The sequence below is a fragment of the Rhinatrema bivittatum genome, chromosome 4 (genome assembly GCF_901001135.1).
Source record: "Rhinatrema bivittatum chromosome 4, aRhiBiv1.1, whole genome shotgun sequence".
Classification (NCBI taxonomy): Eukaryota; Metazoa; Chordata; class Amphibia; order Gymnophiona; family Rhinatrematidae; genus Rhinatrema; species Rhinatrema bivittatum.
This window is the reverse complement of record NC_042618.1, coordinates 218129597-218151127: the sequence shown is the minus strand read 5'-3', so window position 1 is coordinate 218151127 and position 21531 is coordinate 218129597. Positions and strand designations below refer to the sequence as shown.

General features: G+C 42.0%; 2 protein-coding genes across 8 annotated transcripts in view; one reads left to right on the top strand and one right to left on the bottom strand.

The window, feature by feature from the left end:
- CHPT1 (choline phosphotransferase 1) overlaps nt 1-9390 on the top strand; it is a 79387-nt gene extending 69997 nt beyond the window's left edge. For 2 of the 4 annotated variants that reach the window (XM_029599711.1, XM_029599712.1), the window contains exon 9: nt 9197-9390. In XM_029599711.1, coding sequence (XP_029455571.1) covers nt 9197-9231 — 35 coding nt within the window. In that variant the 3' untranslated portion in view covers nt 9232-9390. Of the gene's footprint in view, nt 1-481 lie in introns of all 4 variants that reach the window. The other 2 variants (XR_003856409.1, XM_029599710.1) reach the window with 2 other exon arrangements.
- LOC115090512 (synaptonemal complex protein 3-like) overlaps nt 9039-21531 on the bottom strand; it is a 189151-nt gene continuing 176658 nt past the window's right edge. For all 4 annotated transcript variants that reach the window (XM_029599706.1, XM_029599704.1, XM_029599705.1 and 1 more), the window contains 2 exons: nt 9431-9535; nt 9039-9276 (listed from right to left, as the gene is read on the bottom strand). In XM_029599706.1, coding sequence (XP_029455566.1) covers nt 9223-9276; nt 9431-9535 — 159 coding nt within the window. In that variant the 3' untranslated portion in view covers nt 9039-9222. The remainder of the gene's footprint in view (nt 9277-9430; nt 9536-21531) is intronic.

Below are 21531 nucleotides of genomic sequence, written 5' to 3'. Positions count from 1 at the left end.
TTAACTCCACCCAAACTCCTCCCACTTGCATAGTATATGTGAAATTTGCATACTAACGCACAATGCGGTAAATAACGCATGCGTTAGGGCCTTAACACAAATGATAAATGACCCTCAGAGTTAACTGAATAAGTTAAGCATCTGCTAATATCGCAGCAAATTCTGCTCAATTTCGGCAGTTGGCGCATACGTATGTGTATACATCGGGAACGTTACAGTATAAGTGAAAAAACAGTATGCCTGTAGAAGTTGACCCAAAATTTTTGGGCCTATTTTCTGGCAGAAATTTCTTGACTTACACATGAGTATATATGGTAAATGGCTTTGAAAATGACCTCCTAAAATACCAATGGTTTTATTTAATTATGAATCTTTATAGACAATAACAGATTATTTATTAAAGCTTTGAACCAGTGCAAAATCTGTCCCAGATTTATCAACAAAAGCATCCCATTATTTTCATTTTTTTGGTGCAAAACAGGAGCTAATTTTTCCAGCAAAGCGAAAATGGTACAACATTTCAATGAATAAATCCCTTGAACTCATATGATCAAACATTCCTGCATGGCTATGGAGTTGCAGAAGTCTACTCATACCTATTGTGCTGTTACTATGTTTTGTAAAGGTATATAGAAAACCAGCAGCATGCGTATTGTAACATAATTTTAGACTTAAATCTTGACATTTTCAACCATTAATTTTGATAGAAGTGTAAATAAATTTTGTCATTTGTTTATCTCAACTTTTTGAGCTAGTAATGGTAAATCTTCATTATTACATTTTTATTTCAACCAAATATTAACAAAACTTGCTTTCTTCCACTTCTTGTTGGCATGGTTTGGTAAAACATCCCGTTCACAGCATATATTTTTTAGTTAAACTACAGGATGGCATATAAGCAATGAATTTAGACCTGTGTGGGAAAACTTGGTTTTATTTAAACCAAATAGACTGGTTGATTCAGCCCTTCCTAGCTCTTCCTTCCTAAAGTGCAGGATATATGTCACAGGAAAAGGTTTCCATTTGGACCCATATAGTCATCTGTTTTTACAGTACCTACAAAAATTAGAACAATGGAGAAATTAACTTACCTGATAATTTCCTTTCCTTCTGCTCTCCCAGTCAAGAACATGTGGATTTAGTCCCCTCATACTGCAGTTGGAGGCAGAGCTTTTTATTTTATTTTTTGATGACACTACCTGTATATATGTCATACATGGAACCAGATATAGCCAGTATACTATTGTCAAAGCCCAATTTTAATTATGGCAACTAGGAAACAACACAAACATTTAATAACTGAAATCTAAAATGTTGAACTAATCTCATCGAAAGATGGTAATATAATGCAATTTAAATGGCATGCTAAAGCCACCTTTTGTAAGCAGGATGGAATAAGTCTCAGCATTACAGAATCCTTACTAAACCTTAGAAAGGGAGCCTTGCAAGAAAGATTGCAACTCTAAAATGCATTTTGCTGAGGAAATTGACAAAAAGGAAAATTGGTTCTTACCTGCTAATTTTTGTTCTTGTAAAAATACCACATATCAGTCCAGACAAGTGGGGTTTGCATCCCTACCAGCAGATGGAGGCAGAGAACAAAAACCTTTAGGCACTGCTACATAATCAAGAGTGCCACCTGCAGTTCCTCAGTATTGACCTGTACCCAAGCCAAAGATTAGAACCTAAAAACCTCTCCAGGGCAGGGTTGGAACCCCCTGCACTGAAGCCTCTGTCACATCTAGAAATCCAAAAAACCATATGTACAAACTGTAAAAACAAGCTCTTTGGAATATATTACATTGACTATCAGGAAATGCAGTCTTTTGGCAGCAACGGGGAGGGTCTCTGGACTGATCTGTGGTATTATGAAAATTAGCAGTAAGTACCAATTTTTCTTTCCTGTTCATACCCAGATCAGTCCAGACAAGTGGGATGTACCCAAGCAAAACTGGGCGGGAACCTGAAAGACCCATATGCAACACACTCACCAAAGGACACATCCTCCTGTGCCTGCACGTCCAAACTGTAATGTCTGGTGAAAGTATGAAGTGAAGATCATGCTGCTGCTCTACAAATCTCCTGGGAAGATAGCAACTGACACTGCCCAAGAGGCCACCTGCGCTCTTGTAGAATGCACTTTCAATCTCACTGGAATCTTGCGACCCTTACAAATATAAGCAGAGCAAATGGCCTCATTCAGCCAATAAGCAATCAAGGCCTTTGAGGCCTTATCACCTTTCTTTGTGTCACTGATCACAAAAAGGCGATCTGAGCTCCGAAACGAATTACTGATCTTCAGATACTACAGCAGAGTCCATCGCACATCCAAAAGATGCAGTTCTCTCTCTTGAGAAGAATCCTTAACCCACTCCGGAAAAGCCGGAAAATCCATTGTCTGATTGACTTGAAAAAAGGGCACCACCTTCGGCAAGAAAGAAGGGGACCGTTCACTACGTGACCCCATCCTTAGAAATACAACAGAAAAGGACCCCTGCCCAACACAACCTGCAATTCCAAAATCCATCTGGCAGAACATTTAGCCACCAGAAACACTGTCTTTAATGTCGGGTCCTTCAACGTCGCCCTTCTCAAAAGCTCAAAGGGTGCACCACAGAGCATTCGCAGAACCAGTTTGAGGCTACAATCCGGACACAACCTCTGAACTGGAGGCAGCAAATGCTTTACCCCTTTCAGGAATCGAACCACATCAGGATGAGAGGCCAAACACCTCCCCTGCACCTTGCCCCTAAGGGAACCCAAAGCAGATAACCGCATGCGGAGGGAGCTATAAGCCTAAACCCTTAGACAATCCCTCCTGCAAAAAGCCTAAAATCTGAGGAACATCAACAGATAGGGGAGCCAATTTCTGCTGTAGGCACCACAACTCAAAGACCTTCCAGACCCTGACATATGTCAAGAGAGGTAGAGGGTCTCCGAGCCTGGAGGAGGGTAGAAATAACCTGTTTCAAATAGCCCTTCAGACGCAACCGTCACCTCTCAAAAGCCACGTTGCGACACAAGTGATCCTCCCAAATCGAAAATATGGGCTCCTGCCACAGCAAGCGGGGAAGATGGGCCAACCTGAGGGGTCCCTCTACTACGAGATCCACAAACCACAGGCGCCTCGGCCACTCTGGGGCCACCAGCACCACCGACCCAGGATGTGACTCTATGCACCGCAGAACCCGCCAGACGAGTGGCCATGGAAGAAACACATAAAGCAGGATCCCTGTCGGCCAAGGACACACCAGAGCATCCAGCCCTACTGTGCCTACTTCTCTTCTGTGACTGAAAAACCTCACTGTCTTTGCATTGGCCCGCGTTGCCATAAGATCCAATTGGTGGACATCCCATTTGGCACAGATGTGATCCCAAGCTTCCAGGTACAACTCCCATTCGCCTGGATCCAACTGCTGCCTGCTGAGGAAATCCTCTTGCACATTGTCCGCACCCGTGACACCGCTATTCCCTAGAGATGTTCTGCCCAATAAACAATTGGCAAGCTTCCAGAGCCACTGCTTGAGTTTTTGTTCCTCTTTGCCAGTTGATGTATGCCACTGTCGTTGCATTGTCCGAGAATACCCGAACCATCTTGCCTCTGATCTGGGGAAGGAAGGCCTCCAGTACCTGCCAAACTGCCCTTGTTTCCAGGTGATTGATGGACTAGGCCCTCTCCTCTGCTTATCAAAGCCCTTGGGCAGACCGCCCCAGGCACACCACTCCCCAACCTTTGAGACTGGCATCTGTGGTCACCACCACCCAGCCCGGGGTCTCTAGATCCATTCCCTTTTCCAGGTTGTGATGCAAGAGCCACCATGACAGACTGGATCTGGAATCTTGTGGAAGAGACAGATGATACTCCTCCAACAAGGGATTCTGCTTGGACAAGAGGGTGTTCTGCCATGGTCTCATATATGCGAAGGCCCACGGAATCAAATCCAATGTGGAAGCCATGGACCCCCAGAACCTGTAAATAATCCCAGACCGTAGGCATCAACAGTCGAAGCAGAAGTGTCACCTGCACCTGTAACTTCGCCACCATGCCTGTGGTCAAAAACATTCTGCCCTTCTGGGTATCAAAAAGTGCCCATAGCTATTGCAAAGACTGGGAAGGCACCAAGCGACTTTTTGCCACATTTAATCACCCAACCCAGCAACTGCAAGGTGCCTATGACTCATTGGAGAGACCTCAAACATTCATCCTCCGTCTTTGCATGAACGAGCCAATCATCCAGATATGGATGAAGCAACACCTCTTCTCTTCAAAGGGCTACTGCCACTACCACCATCACCTTTGTGAAAGTTCATGTCGCCATGGCCAGTCCAAAGGGAAGAGCAGGAAACTGGAATTGTTGCCTCAACATGAACCAAGGAAACATCTGATGGACCTGTTGCATGGGAATATGGAGGTACGTCTCCGTTAGGTCCAATGATGCCAAGAACTCATCTCTGCGGACTGCTATAATCACTGTTCTTAACGTCTCCATTCGACAACGTGGAACCCTCAGGGCCCTGTTCATCTTTTGCAAGTCGAGAATGGGCTAAAACGTTCCTTCCTTCTTGGGAACCACAAAATAAATGGCGTACCTTCCCCATCCCTGCTCCTCCCTTGGGAAGGAAACTATTGCATTTAAGCTTAGAAAACTCAGCAGATTCCCCCACACTGCCTCTTGCTTGCTTCGGGAGACGATGTGGGACTCTAGAAAGGCTTCCATGACAGGGCAAGAAAATTCTAGTGTGTAGCCATCTCGCACCACTTCTAGAACCCAGCGGTCTGAGGTAATCTTGGCCCACATCTCGTAAAAAATGGACAATCTGCCCCCTACCGCTTCTATGGAAGAATGGGCAATGCTGGCTTCATTTGAATTACTTTCCACCACCAACCCCTTGGCCGGCACCATCCGTGGAAGATCTGCGGGCGCCTCAAAAGGACTGCTGCTGTCCCACCGACTGCTTTGCTCCCGCACCAGAGAGGGGCTTGCCTGACCAGAACCTATGCAATTCCCGGGACCGACGCGGAAACACCTTCTTGCTGGTTTTCCTATCCTCAGGCAACCTGTTCCCTTTGGACTCTCCCCAAATTCTTCATCAGCTGATCCAAATCTTCCCCAAAATGGAGTTTCCTCTTAAAGGGAAGATTACACAGCTGTGCCTTGGACCACATATCTGCTGACCAATTTCACAACCACAAAAGTCTGAGAGCCGCTACTGCCGAGATCATGCTCCTGGCCGAAGTACGCACCAAGTTATAAAGTGCATCTGCGACATAAGCCACTTCAGCCTCCAAGCGCACAGTCAACTGACATCCCCTGATGAGGCTTGCTCTTGTGCCTTCTGCACCCAGCACAAACAAGCCCTCTGCATCATGCTGCCACAAACTGCAGCTCGGAGACTCAAAGTGGAAAATTCGAACATCTGCTTCAATTGAATCTCCAATTTGCGGTCATGAACATCTTTCCAGGTGGCAGTCCCCACCACCAGGATGGTCGTCTTCTTGGTCACCGTTGAAACCACCGCATCCACCTTCGGAACCCACAGGAGCTCTAAGGTCTCGTCCATCAGGGGATAAAACTTAGCCATTGCCCTGCCGACCTTTAGACCTGCTTCCGGAAAGTCCCACTTCCAGTTCACCAACTTGCGAATCTTCTTAGGTAAGGGAAAAGCCCTAGGCAGGCTCCGCAGCCCATCCAGGACCAAATTCATGCCCTCATTATCCGACTATTCCTGGATTACCTTAACCCTCAATTCCTGAAACACCTGAGGAATAAGGGAACACAATTCATCCTTCGTAAACAAACGAACCACCCTAGGGTTATATCCTTCTGGCACAGGAAACTCATCTGGTTCTGGATCATCCTTATTCGTACCCGGGTCCGCATTCGGGGTTGCGTCCACATCTGGATTGGGTCTCTGCAAATCCAAAGGATCCTCTGGAAATACCATCAGAATCCTCCCCATCCCTGGGACCAGCCTCTGAACCAGCTCGACCCAAACCCAGGCATTAAGGCAGATCCCCGGTCCCTCCAGAAAGAGACCACATTAGGACTTTTGGAAGCACGATGAGGAAGTCTATCATTTGGACACTTGACTCCCACCCCCTTCCCTGCTAGGAAGGTCTTATGGAGGAGCAAAACAAACTCTGGCAAGAAATCTTCGGGGCCCCCTGTTCAAGAAGGCTGCTGTCCGAATCCCCTTCCCCATCCTGACCCTCCTGCACCACAGGTGACAGAGGGGGAGGGGAATCCCTGGAGTCTCTGGCGGCCATAGGCACCCCAAGGTCGTCCCCGTCCCCCCCCCGAACAATAGCCATGGCCACTGATGAACGGAGGGCCCTCTTCTCCAAGGCTCCCCCCCCCCCAAGTAGAGGTTCCTTCCTCTCCTGCCATACAGCCAAAGACAGGGATTTACTGCTGAGCTGTGCAGACCAGACCCCACAAGCTGCATCATTCGGCTTTAGTGCCATTAGACATTCAGGGGTGCTCCGATGTAGGCTGCACACGTGGCTGAAAATGCAGCGCCGCATGCACATATGTGGCGCACACACGGCTGAAAATGTGGGGCCGTGTGTACACACAATAGGCCCAGCAGGCCGCACACGCGGCTGCAACGCTGTGCATCACTTACCAAAAAAATCGGCTCAGGTGGTGCACGGGAAAAAACATGAGGGCCACCAGCGTGGTGACAACAGAGCCCCATGGTGGCCCAAATGGCCCACAAGGCAAATTTAAGCCATACCCACCCTACCAACTCAACCAGGATCCCCCAAACCCCTGGGGAGAAGGGAATATCTCAACCTTCCCCTCCTGAAAGTGCCAACAGCTCCTGCTGTCCCAGGCGCACTTGCCGCCTTAGACTGCTCCTTCAGCCGTTGCAACAGCTTAATAGTCAAACAGAGTACCCCTGATGGGCCAGCTAAGACTTAGGAGGAGACATCAGAAGCCATGAGGGAGCCAGTACCCTGGCTATCAGGACTTCTGGTCAGGCGAGGATGAACACCAGTCAGGGGTTTCCAACCCCCCGGTTGCCCTACTTCACCTGAGGGATGGTCCACAAAGGAGTCTAACACCTCAGGGAACCTCTGAAATGTCTTCCAAAATGTCTCTCTCAAATCTAATCTAGATTTTTTTTTTTGTCAGACTGCAGGTTTGCACCTCTACCATCTGCTGTAGACAAATACAGAGGGACTGCATTCTCTGTTAATGTAGCAGTGCCTCAGAGTTTTGTTCTCTGCCTCCACCTGCTGGTAGGCATGCAAAACCCACTTGTCTGGACTGATCTGGGTATGAACAGGAACGCAGTTTTCAATGTCAAGTCCTTCAGAGTTGCTTGTTCTAATGGCTCCTAAGGAGGGCTTGCTAATGTGCTCACTACAAAAATTCAAATTCCATAATAGTATCAATGGCCTCAATGTAAGATTAAGGTGTGTAACTCCTTGTCAAAAAATGTAACGAGAACGGAAATGGGTTCTCCTTCACCAGAACCGGTAGTAATGGGAAACCCATTATGCCTTGTAAATGCAATGGTCGATCCACTATCGATCTGCTTAGATAATCATACCATGTTCTTTGCTGCCAGTGTGGTGCTACTAGAACCTCATATACCTACTCCTTCCAAGATTCTTTATTACACAACCTATTAATGGACAAGGTGGAAAAAACCTAAAGCAACGTATCCCTTGGCTACTTCTGTATCAGCACAGCTATTGCCTTGCTGCCATAAACCATGAAATGGCCATAAAAATTCCCTTCAATTAAAAAACTGGGTCAAGGCTTTCCACAACCATCCATCCAATAGCTGGAGGCAGAGAACACTGGCTCTATCTGGTTCCATAGATGACATACATACAGGTAGTGTCATCAAAAAAGAAAATAAACAACTCTGCATTCTACTGCTGGATGAGAGGACTAAACCCACATGTTCTTGACTGGTGGAGCAGAAGGACAAGGAATTTAGTCTCAGATTTTCATATTCCTCTTGTACATCCTTTTGCAAACTGAAAAATACAAACTATAGTAACTGGTAACAAAATGTATATCTATGTATTTATTTAAAAATATTTATATTCCGCCTATAGCAAACAAACGTGCTAAGCGGATTACAAGATACAATTTCATAACAGCTATAAGTACATTGTCATAAAACATAAAAAAGTTAAAATATAGCTATTTGAGGATAAAAGTTCTCCCCCTCCCCACTCAAGAAGTGCTTCAGTTATGTAGAACCATAGTTGGTTTGCTAATTGATTGCAAGATGCCAGATTCACACCACTGGCACTTACTCATGGGGGAAGCTGAGAGTTCTGCGCAACAATAATTTAGAAGAAACTGGGCTAAAGGTCTTGATTTATTCTGTGCCTAGAACAAACAAACCCTAAATAAAGATTTCATTGAACTTTTTTTGATTTCTGGTGTTCAGGGATCTGCCATTACTTATGCCAAATAATGAAAGAGAATAAATTCAATAGTTACTCCTTAAAAAATGGACTAGGAAACATTTCAATTGTTATAAAGAGAGGATCCAATAGCATAATTTGACTGCAGTAATAAGTACTGTACAATACTTAATCTAAGGGATGAGTTTAGTTTCTTATTTAATGAAGCTGGATCTCTGAATTTTTATCGTTTGACCCTGCATTTAACTAGGCTCAATTCTGTTTAGAACATATTTGGATTTTATGATGCAGACTAACAGTACATATATTCTTTTTATGGATGAGATGTGAATAACAGCCTGAAGCAAGCCTATAGTCTTTATTATTTTTCAGTGTCGGCCCAACCATATGAAGATGAGCTTTATCCACAAACATGAAAATGCACTCATTTTTGCAGATTTGCAACAGGGAAACAAAACAAAAATTATAGTGTTCCTAAAAACCTTGGAATATGTTCAGGATTGCAAACCATACAAAACATATATCCAAATCACCAAAGCTATGCAGCATCAGTAGCAAGTTGCACATTAAAAGAGAAAAGCAAAATAAGGAAAATACACCAGCATCAGTGAAGTCTTTTCATATTTGAGCATATCAGCATTGGTAATTGTAACAATGTTAAATTTTATTTGAAGTAAAATAGGAAATAACAGTTAAACAGGTGCTAACTTTGTAAAATTACAACATATAAATCATAACATGAAATACGGGGGTTTAAAATAACATTTACATTTCTAATTTTAATTGTATCATGTTACTTAGGTACAAGTTATTTCTTCAGTGAACCATCAGAATAACATGGACTGAAGTGACTTGCGAACACTTGCCATCTCTTGCTGTTGCTGTAGAAGAGAGAGAAATACTGAACAAATGTAACATATGTTTATACAAATGTAACATATTTTTTTTACTATCAGATTCACTAGTAAAATAAAGGGTGTTTTTTCTGAGTGGCATGCAATTAATGTGCTGGTTTTCTATTTCTGCAGTACTCACAGTGTCCATCATGATTTTCTTTTGTAACATAGTCATTTCTTTACGCAGTTCAATCTGTGCACCTGTTAGAAGGCCCTCATGATTCTTTTCCAGGTCATCCATGCTCTATATTATGGAAATCAGTTAAAACACTGTTACCTCTGTAACTTTTCATACTCTCAAAATTTGTTGACAGCAGTAGCAAAACTGGAATCTTAGTCACTTGGGATTGAATAGCACTAGAGATTTTGACATCTGTGCTCTAAGTTATTGAACTGAAACATTTACTAGGCAAACCAAAAGTAAATGTTTAGAGATTAACACTTTAATTTTTCTTGTCTCCTAAACTTTTACAAATTTTTTGAGATGTGTTTTACTGGAATATTTCCATTTATTTCCCCTTCTACTTAATACTGTAGTGAAAAGCATTACAATGTTCTTGAGCAACTTGAATTGTTTTAAGGGCAATAGATTAACAATGCACTATCCAACAGAAAAAGCAGGGTAGGGAGAAATCAGTTATCACTGATACCAAAGAATAGTAGTTTTCTTCATTTATGTATATATGAAAAATTATATCCTTTTCAAGGGGATCTTTAACCAGTGCAGCAGAATCCGAGCAAATGAAATGATGGAAATGAGTGGGATTGTGTGTCATCTTTATACACCTAAAACACCAACCAAAATAGTAAAACCATTTCAAATTAATGGCAACTAAGGGCCAGATTGTATGAAAGGTTTTTCCCATGTTCTATCTCTGGGAAAATATCCTAATACATATAGCCCTAAAAGAAAAGAGCAAAATCAAATCTGAATGAAACACTTCCAGGTTTGTGTGCTGTTTTAAAAGGAGAAGTTTATCTTACCTGTTAATTTTCTTTCCTTTGCTTCTGTGACACCAGTCAAGAACAGATGGGTTTGTCCTCTCATCCAGCCACTGGCGACAGAGTAGGGGGAAGGGTTAGATAGGGTCGGGGGAGTGGGTTAGGTAGGGGAAGGGAAGGGGAGGGGGAGGTGCGGGGGGGGGTGTAGAAGGAAAGTTCCCTCCGAGGCCGCTCCGATTTTGGAGCGGCCTCTGAGGGGAACGGGCAGCGCGCGCAGGGCTCGGCGCGCGCAAGTTGCACAAATGTGCACCCCCTTGCGCGCCGACCCCGGATTTTATAAGACACGCGCGGATACGTGCGTGTCTTAGAAAATCCAGCGTAATTTTGTTCGCGCGCGCGTGCGTAGATTTAGAAAATCTACCCCAAAGCTAATAAATGTATAAACAAGTAATTGAAGGAAACCAATAAATTCTCCCTAAGAAAGACAAAACATTTCTAAAGAACTTTGAAACCTTAAGGCAATAAACAATTGCTTGACTTATTAGGAAATATCTAAAATCACTCTCAAAATTTCCTGGGTGGGTTTCCTGACTGGTGACAGAAGTAAAGAAAAGAAAATTAACAGGAAGGCTTAACTTCTTCTTCTTTGCCTTTTGCTCCATCAGTCAGGAACAGATGGGAAGAACCAAAACCCTTATAATTAGGTTGGGTTAGATGTTAATCCCGCTTTTAAAACAGTTGCTCCAAAAACTGCATCCTGCTTTACAACAGTTGCTCGAAAAATTGCATCCTGCTTTCCAACAGAGGCTCCTGGCCTCTGTTAGAAACAGGATGCTGGGCTTGATGGACCCGCGGTCTGACCCAGCATGGCAATTTCTTATGTTCTTATGACTCAAGGTTGTCCAAATTGCTGCTTTACATATTATCAACTGGATCCAGCATTCCCCTTTCTACCATGATGCCAATTGTGCTCTTGTAATATGTGCCTTAAGAAACTATGGAGGCTTGTGACCTTGCACCAAATAAGCTAAGAATATAGCTTCCTTTATCCACCTTGCAGTAGATGCTCTTGAAACCACCTGTCCCTTGTGTTGACCTCTAAACTGCACAAACAATTTTTCTGCTTTCCAAAAATCAGTTGTCAACTGCAAATAATATTGTCAGACAGTGTTTAAGATCCAATAACTTCAAATTAATTTTATCTGCTCTCAATTTTTCTTCTCAAACACCGGTAAAATAATTTTCTGATTGAAATGAAAATTTGACAACAGTTTTGGCAAAAATGAAGGAACTAGTCTAAAGAACAACTGACCCCTTGCAAAAACATAGATAAGGCTCCTGGCAAGAGAAAATGTGCAGCTCTGAAACACGTCTTGCCAATGTAATTGCTACTAAAAACAGTCTTCAAATGTCAAATCCTTCAATGTTGCTTTTTTGAAAAGCTAAAAAGGATTTCCTACAAGCAACTGTAAGACTAAATTCAAACTCCGGTTTGGGATTATCTAAGTGGCGGATGCACATGTTTCACGCCACTCAAAAAAACGTATCGCATCTTTGCTTGAGGCTATAGTTAGACCATTAACTCCTTTTTTATTTATTAGCATTTATAAATCGCTTTCCAGATTAAAATCTTATTGCCTAAAGTGATGTACAAAATAAAACAAATTCGATAAAAATATTCATAAAATAAAAAAAACACACCCAATTCAAACATACACAAACAAAAAATAATGGGCCGGATTTTCAAAGGGTTATGTACATGCTGGGCCTATTTTCAAAAGACCCGGTGATGTGCGTAAAGCCCCAGGGCTTACAAAAAGGGGCGGTGGCATGGCCAGAGGCCTCCGCACGGTTGCTGTGCCAGGGATTGCGTGCCGGCAGTTGGCTGGCATGCGCAACTTCAGTCCTAGGGCTGAAGTAAGTTTTGTAACAAAAAATAAGACGAAAAAGGTAGGGGTGAAAGGGCGGGAGAGGGAAGGGAAGGTGAGGTAGGGAATGGGGGAAGGCAGAGCAGCTTGGAGCGGGCTTGGCGCACCAAGGTGCACAATTGTGCACCCCCTTGCCTGCGCCGACCCCCGATTTTATAACATGCGCACGCCTCCTATCCATAAACAAATACATCCTCATATTTGTTGACATAAACCAGACTTTTATTTTTTTTCAAAATCTCAGCAAATTGTTCTCTTCTCTCACCTCCCTAGGTAAGGAATTCCATATACTAGTAATGGAATTAACAAATGATCTAGCACCCAAACGTGGATGTTTACATTTTTTCACTCGGGGCAATCTTAAATATTGTCCCCCAGTCGAGCGTAGGTTTCTTTTTGATTCCACTCAAGAAAACCATACCATTTAACACTTTAAAAGCCAGCACCAAATAAGATAGATCTATCCACGATCGGTAACCAGTGTAATTCATATAATAATGGTTTAGCAGCAGTAGTCTCAATTACTTTTTTTTATATTTTTATATTCAGCTTTTCACATTTTTTTTAGCATTTCAAAGCAGATTACATTCAGGTACTGCAGGTATTACACTTGTATAATCACTTTACGAACAAATTTACTTTGTAAACCTAAAAGAATTGCATTGCAATAATCCAATGAAGATGGGATTAATGCATAAGCAAGTGCCTTCAAACCCAAAAATGGTTTAAGTTGTCTCAACATTTTCAATTTTGGATAAACATTACGTGCCACATAAGCGATATGTTTTTCAAAGGAGAAATCTGCTTCAAGAATCACTCCCAAAGATTTAACAAAGTCATTTTGGACTAACTGAGATCCATTCAAAGTTAACACCCAACGGCAACTCTCTTAATCCAATTTTCAGTAATTCTATCTAATCTGAATTTAGGATTAATTTATTCTCCACAAACCACTGAGTAATAGTTTGGAGACAGCTGTTTAAATTATTTACCACATCTGATGACAAATTTTCAAAGTAGGCCAAAATTTGAATGTCGTCCGTGTAAATAAATGGGCAAAACGCAAATGATCTTATCAAATTTCCTAGCAGAACCAAAAACAAATTAAAAAGAGGAGGAGAAAGGGTTGAACCTTGAGGAGCCCCAACTCGAGATTCATTGTTCTCGAGTGTAAAAAAACACCTTAAGAACCACTTCAAAGCCTGATCTTTAATTCCTATTAGTTTACACCTATGTAATAATATTGAATGGTCTACCAGATGAAACACACTGAACAGATCTATCAAAACTAGTAAAGATGTTTCACCTCTATCCAATGCAAGGAGCAGTTTTTCTCTCAAAGAGATCATTAAAGTCTCTGTACTACAATGTTTTCTAAATCCTTCCTGGGCATCATCCAAAATATTATTTTCTATCAAATAATCTGAAATTTGCCTAAAAACTAACTTCTCTAAAACCTTGGCCAAGAACAGTAAATTGGAGATTGGGCTATAATTTTTACAAACCCTTGGTTCTAAATGATCTATCTTCAAAATCACCGCTTTTTTCAAAAGAGAAGGGACCTCACTCAATTCCAGAGACACATTAATAATAACCAGAATTCTTTCCAACACTTTGTCTAAAAAATCCAAATATAGGATTGAGGAACATGGATCTAATAAACAATTAGTAATTTTCATTTTAGACAAAAATCAGTCATCCAACAATTCCTTATTCACATCAGAAATACCACTAAATTCCTGACTTTTGGATACCAATAATTCTTTCCAAATCTGTTCTTCTTTCATTAGGAAAAAATTTGCGAATTCGTCACATTTTGGTAGATCATCATACACTAAATGATCCGATCTATTGGATCTGAGCAATCCCTTGACACTTGAGATTGCCGTAGTCTGTACCTTAAAAAATTAAATGCCAGACCCTTTTCTAGGCCTTTTTGTAAAAATGCAAGGATATTCTTAATTTGTGATATATAAGAACATAACTGCCATACTGAGTCAGACCAAGGGTCCATCAAGCCCAGTATCCTGTTTCCAACAGTGGCCAAACCAAGTCACAAGTATCTGGCAAGTACCCAAACATTAAATAAATCTCAAGCTAAAATTACTTATTAGTTAATAGCAGTTTATGGATTTTTCCTCTAGGAACTTATACAAAACTTTTTAAAACCCAGTTACACTAACTGCTGTAACCACATCCTCTGGCAATGAATTCCAGAGCTTAACTATGCGCCGAGTGAAACATTTTCTTCAATTCGTTTTAAATGAGCTACTTGCTAACTTCATGGAGTGCTCCCTAGTCCTTCTAGTATCTGAGAGAGTAAATTAGTGATTTACATTAAATTTTTAAAGTCCTTTCATGATTTAGTAGACCTCTATTATATTCTCCTCAGTCATCTCTTCTCCAAACTGAACTTAGCCTTACTTCCTTAGCCTTACTTCATAGGGCAGCCGTTCCATGCCACTTATCATTTTGGTAACATTTCTCTGCACTTTCTCCAGTGAGATGCGGTGACCAGAACTGCACACAGTATTCAAGATTCTTCTGATTTTCGCACAGTCCTTCAGTCTCTTATACTAACAAGCACTGATTATTGCAACTCGCTCTACGATGGACTTCCTCTAACTACCACACGACCTCTAAAACGAATACAAAATGCAGTAGCTCAGCTAATATCAATTACAAAAATAACTGAACATATTTTCCCCACACTATTCAATTTACAATGGCTCCCAGTAAAATGGCGGATAAAATACAAAATTCTATCTATTATATATAACATTATAAACAATAACAATGATTGGTTATCAGCTAACCTGCATTTGTACACCTCAGCTGGAAACTTAAGGTCTAAAAATCAATTTCTATTACACACTTTTTCACCAAAATTAACAAGATTAGTTATAACACGTGAACGGGCTTTTTCCATCTCAGGTCCTATCCTCTAGAACTCAAGACCTCCTAACCTAAGAACTCTGTCAAATCCCCAAAAAATCAAAAAAGCTTTAAAGTACCACCTATTCAATCAAGTATTTCCAGAATTTTATATTGGCCATCTTCCAATCTTCAGGTACAGTGGATGATTTTAATAAGTTACAAATTAATTGAAATAGGTCTGAAATTTCATTTTTTAGTTCTTTTAGAACCCTGGGGTGTATACCATCCGGTCCAGGTGATTTAATATTCTTCAGTTTGTCAATCAGGCCTCCCACATCTTCCAGGTTCACCATGATTTGGTTCAGTTGATCTGAATCATCACCCATGAAAACCTTCTCCGGAACGGGTATCTCACCAACATCCTCTTCAGTAAACACTGAAGCAAAGACATTGTTTAATCTTTCCGCAATGGCCTTAACTTCCCTAAGAGCCCCTTTAACCCCTCGATCATCTAATGGTCCAACCGACTGCCTTGCAGGCTTTCTGCTTTGGATATATTTTTTAAAGTTTTTAATGTGAGTTTTTGTCTCCTCGACCAATTTCTTTTCAGATTCTCTCATAGCATGTCTTATCAATGTCTTACATTTAACTTGCCAATGCTTATGCTTAAATCTTATTTCTTCCAATTTTTGATTGAGGATATTTTGGCTAAAATAGTGCTCCACTGGGAATTAGATCTAAAATTGCTCACTCTCTCATTGGTTCCTGAACCAATAGCTCTATAAAACTGTAATTTATTCCATCCAGAAAATGTATCTCTCCAGCTTGTACCTGCTGTGAGAGAAGACCTTAGAAATCTTGAAGCTGCCGACGGTGTATGTGGCGGTCGCCTGGCTCCACCTGAGGGATGGTCCATGAAGGCACCTAACATCTCAGGAAGCACTCCAAGCTGATTTCTGACTTTGGAAAATCCTCTTTTCTAACTTATTAAAAAACATTTTTAAACTACCCTCTTCTTCTCCTCCAGAATTAATTTCACCTTCCTCCAAGGAATCTTGGTCACTTCCCATATATCCCACTTCATTTTGCAAACCACTAGGCATCAAGCACTCTGATGTACTCCATTCACACTTCCCTGTTACTAATGTTCTCCTTTGCTGAGGTCTGTGCACATCCCCTTTCAAAGGTTCCAGGAGCGGTTTAAATCACCCTTAGCTTGTAAAGCTTAGAATGCCTGATGCAAGAATCTAAAACATTCTGGGGAATACATTGCTGAAGAAGAGCTTGCACCTTCAAAATCAGTCCCTGAATTTAAATCAGTCTGGGAATAAACAGGGAGGCTCTTTATTTATCAAAAACACAGTCTGACAGGACCCTATCACTGAATGTGACTTCTTCAAAATTGCCACTGCATCAGTCACAACCACCACATTCACATCTCCAGTGGCCTTAGCAGAGCTTGAAAAATGTTTTACCAGAGCTCTCACTGCAGAAATTGAGTCCCCCATTTGTCTTTTAGCCTGCTGTGCCGATTTGGATGCCTTGCTTCTTTCCACAGCATACCGAGCAGAGGGGAGAACCAGCTAAAAGCTGTATATCACCACAGGCAGTGCAGCTTTTTGATTTCCCAATCATGGTAAACTTTTTTGCCTTACCTTTCCTCTAGAATGTTTCCTCCTAGAGAATTTATGAGCTTTAAGCTGAAACCCTAAAATTTAGGGACATAAAAGCTGCATCAAAAAAGCACAACTACTCTCTCTGAAAACACAGGCGCTTGGCCAAAGAAAATTTAAAGCTCAGCTGACATACCAGTTCTAAAATGTCATAAATAAAATGGTTTATTGTTATTGTTCCATGTTCTATGTAAAAAAACCCAGGTCTAACTTCCCAGACCAGGGCAACCTCTTTCGTTACTTGTAAACCGGACTGATTTGTATTGCATACAGGAATTCCGGTATATAAAAATTTAAAATAAATAAATAAATAAATAAAATAAAACATCACCTTCTAATCTTCTTTAAAAAATATAGTTATAAGGGTATGGCTTAACCAACCGTCTCATCTAGTTACTGGAAACAGAGAACACTGACCATACTGGTTCTATTAGTGACAAATATGCCAGTTGCTGGAAAAGGTGATTCATTCAAACCAGTCTACCTCCTTAACCTCATACATAACCAGCGGCGGATTCCCGAGGAAGACCGGCCCAGGAATTCGCCGCCCAGGACGCATCACGTGGTCTCCTGAGCGTGGCTCTGTCACGGCCGCGCACAGCAGACCACGTGACTGGAGCGACCAGCCCACCGGGGGATGCCCGATCCCCCGATAGGCCAATCCACCCCGTACATAACTATGCAGTGAACAAAAGCTTTGGATGTGATCAGAATGGTTTCACAGATTGAATGGTAAAAACATTTACCATTCAATGGGGCCGATGCAATATGGTACGCTCAGCCCAGCGCATAGCCTGATGCATGACTGGATGCGCTAGAATAACTCCTGATGCAATAAGGGGATTAGTGCATCTAAACCAGCACATAGCTAATAGTGCTCATCACGTGTAAATGCCATGTAGATAAGGCTATTAGCTATTACCCCGATGCAAAAAAATCACCATGCACCCAGCACGCATGTTTTAACATGCAAAAATTAACACCAGCCCCAGAACTGGCATTAAGTATTGAAGTGCCCCAAAGCTCCACAGAAAACCAAAAAATACTGCTTTTCTGTGGTTCCTCATACTTAATATCATTGTAATACTAAGTAGGAGGAACCACAGAAAGAAGCAGCGGGGAAAAAAAGTCTTGACGGTGGCCATTAGGAAAATGGACGCTCAATTTATGAGCATTTGTTTTCCTAACCCATGGATATGCATGGGTTAGGAAAACAGACGCTTGTAAATTGAGCGTCTGTTATCCCAACCTGCACACAGTCACGTCTCTTGGGCGCCCATTGACAAGGATGCACTAGAGTCGCAGTACTGATCCCTAGCACCTCACCTCATTACCATATTGAATTGCGCACGCCCAGGAAAGGTGGGTGGGGGCATGTTACGAAAACAGGCGCTCAATACGAGCGTCCATTTTCTATGCGCTCATATTGCATTGGCCCTAGTCTGTGAATCTGCTGTGAACTACATAATTGATTTAAAAAAAAAAAAAAAAAAAGAACTTTATAATCCAGATCATTCTCTTTGAAATTTTGTCAATCTAAATCTCTGAATTTAAATCTTTAAAATGAAGTTTTAAATCTAATTTAAAATAGGTGGTTCATACAAGCCACTGTGGGGATTCAAGCTATTATGAGTTGGCATAGTGACCTACCCAGCTTACTGCATCCAATGCCTCTTCTTCCTCTGAAGCTTAGGCGTCTAGGAGGAAAATCACTCCAGGGCCGTGTGGACTCTTAACATAATTTAAATCATGACTAACTCATATTTGGAGTAAATTACTGCCCTTACTGTAGTTAAGGTGAAAAATAGCAGTTTATCTTCTCTTTACCCTCCCCCCACACTAAAACAGTTTTGTTACCAAAAAAAAAAATGCAATTATGTTGAACAAAATTAGAATTTAAAAAATGGCCCATAAGCTCACTCTCTCCCACCTCAACCACTAAAGCCACTCCAAAAGCATTTTATTGTTTTATAATGAAAAGGAGGAGAGACCCTATTAGTCCAAGGGCAATTTCTTGGTTTCGACAGAACAGAAAAAAAAAAGGCGCAAGTAAGGGCTGTTATCCTTGCTGCGTTAACTAAAAAAATCTTTCTGTAACATCCTTTTCCCTTGATCTTTTCTTTTTAATGCAAAGAAAAACCAGTTGGGGGATGGTGATACTTTAAGACAATTTAGTTTTATGTGAATGGAAACATTTTAATTTTTAAAAATTAACAAATGGAATTCTTGCTTACAGAAAATAAACATCATAGAACATACATAAAATAAAGAGGAATTTGATAATAGAAAAGGTACACATTTGTCACTTTGTTGGACTTTCTGCATACTTAAGCACTTTTTTCCCCCGTGAATCTGATTTTTGAAGGGGGGGGAATAATATAAGACTATTAATGGTCTTGATTTTAAACAAATGCTTAAGCTGAAGGAGAAATGACTACTTACCTGATAATTTCCTTTCCTCTAATGAAGGCAGGACAATCCCCACAAGTGGGTTGTGCATCTCTACCAGCAGATGAAGACGGAGTGAAAGCGAACTTCACGGATATATAGTCCTGCCGCAACATCAGCCCATTATTCTCTGAAAAAGCCAAAACTGTGGATAAACTGATTATAATTGAACATGACTATTAACACTCAACAGGGAACACTGAGCTCAGACAAGAGAATTAACCTTTACTAAACTGAGGCACCGATTAAGACACTTAGCAGTCCTCCCATGAGTAGCAGGAATAACACACTGCAAAGTCCGCACCTAAAGAGCGAACCAAAGGCAAAAATCAGTAGCCAAGGGCGGGTCAGGGATTGGTCTGCCTTCAATACAGAAAGGAAATTATCAGGTAAGTAGTAATTTCTCCTTCCTATGCATTTAGGCAGGCCAGTCCCTACAAGTGAGATATACTAAAGCTACTCCCAAACAGGGTGGGAGGTTGCCTGCAGTCCAGACAACACCGCAAGTGTGAAGGCTGCGACCTGAGCCCGAATGTCCAAGCGGAAATGCTTTGGAAAAAGTGTGTAAAGAAGACCACGACGCCACTCGCCAAATTTTTACAGGAAACTATAATCGAATCTCTGCCCATGATACCGCCTAAGCCCTTATGGAATGCGGTCTGATCTGTTTCAACAAAGGAATCCTGGCATCCACATAGGCTGCTGTGATCACTTCCTTAACCCTATGGGCTATAGATGTCTGCGTCACCGGTTCACCCTGTTTGCCTCCACCATGGAGCACAAACAGTTGATCAGACTTCCTGACAGGTTTAGGAACCTCCAAGTACTGCATCAGATGCCACTTGACATCCAAGGCACACAAGAGACAATGTTCATGTTTATCTCCATTCCTGTCCTGCATGGGCAGAGAAATAGACTGATTCAAATGAAAATGTACTGCCCCTGAAGTCACATACAGAAACTCCTCACGGCAAGAAAGAACCTGTAGCTTGGAAACCTGAAAGGGCCAAACAGATTGCCACTAGAGAAACTGACTTCAAGGTAACTAGATTCAAGGAGAGGCTACACAGCAGTCGAAAAGTAGGACCCGCTAAGAAATCCAAGACCAGATTAAGGTTCCACAAAGGCACCGGTAGCTGCAAGGGAGGACAAAGATGCTAAACTCACTTCAAGAACTGGGACACATCTAGATGGGAAGACAAAGGCCCACCATTTACTCGCCCCCCTATAACTAGCGAAAACTGCCATTTGAACCTTCAAGATGTTAACGACGGTCTTTAAGTAATCCTTCCTGCAAAAATTCCAAATGAAATTTCCCTTGAGAGGCTGAGAATCTTGCTCCTCTCGCCAGGCCTCGAAAACTCTCCAAATTCTAACATAAGCCAGAGATGTAGGAAATGTCCTAGCCTGGAGCAAAGTGGAAATCATTGCAGCAGAATAACCATGCTTCAATAACTGAGTCCTCTCAAGGGCCAAACGGTAAAATAAAATTGACCCGGCTCGTTGTGTAGAATGTGTCCCTGCCGCAGCAGATCCTTCCAGGTTGGCAGCTTGAGAGGACTGCCCGCCAATAGCCTCCGCAGATCAGCATACCATGGCCTCTGGGGCCAATCCAGAGCAACCAGAAGCACAATTTTGGCCTGGGTTGCAATCTTTCGAACGATCCTGCCTAGCAGCGGCCAAGGCAGGAAGGCATATAGCACCCCGCCCCGAGGCCATGCCTGAATGAGAGCATCAATACCCAGAGATTTTGGATTCCGTCTGAAACTGAAGAGCCATGGAACTTTCGCATTGATTGAGGTTTTCAGCATATCCAGAGATGAGCGACCCCAGTACACCACTATGAGTTGAAAGGCTTCATCCGATAACTCCCACTCTCCTGGGTCCAAGCTCTATCTGCTGAGAAAGTCAGCCCTTACATTGTCCTTTCTGGCAATGTGGAGAGGTGGATATAATGTTCTATAATGCTCTGCCCATTCCATGAGCGCATCTATCTCCTCCGACACTTGTTGGCTCTTGGTTCCACCCTGATGATTGATGTAAGCCACTGTTGTTGCATATCTGACATTATCCTGACTGCCCGAGCCTCTAGACGCTCAGGGGCGGATTTTAAAAAGCATTTACATGCGTAAATCTGGGTTTTACGCATGTAAATACACTTTACTCGAGTAAGGGGGCTTTTGAAAATTGCTACAATATATGCCATTGAATCGTCCATAGGATTTATTCGCATAAGTGCACTTTATGTGAGTAAATGGCTTTTGAAAATTGCTACAATAGTAGTTACATTTATGCGCGTAACTCCTTTGAAAATTACCCCCTCAGTGAACCTCAAGCATGCCAGCTAAACTGCACATGCTTCCAATCGATTG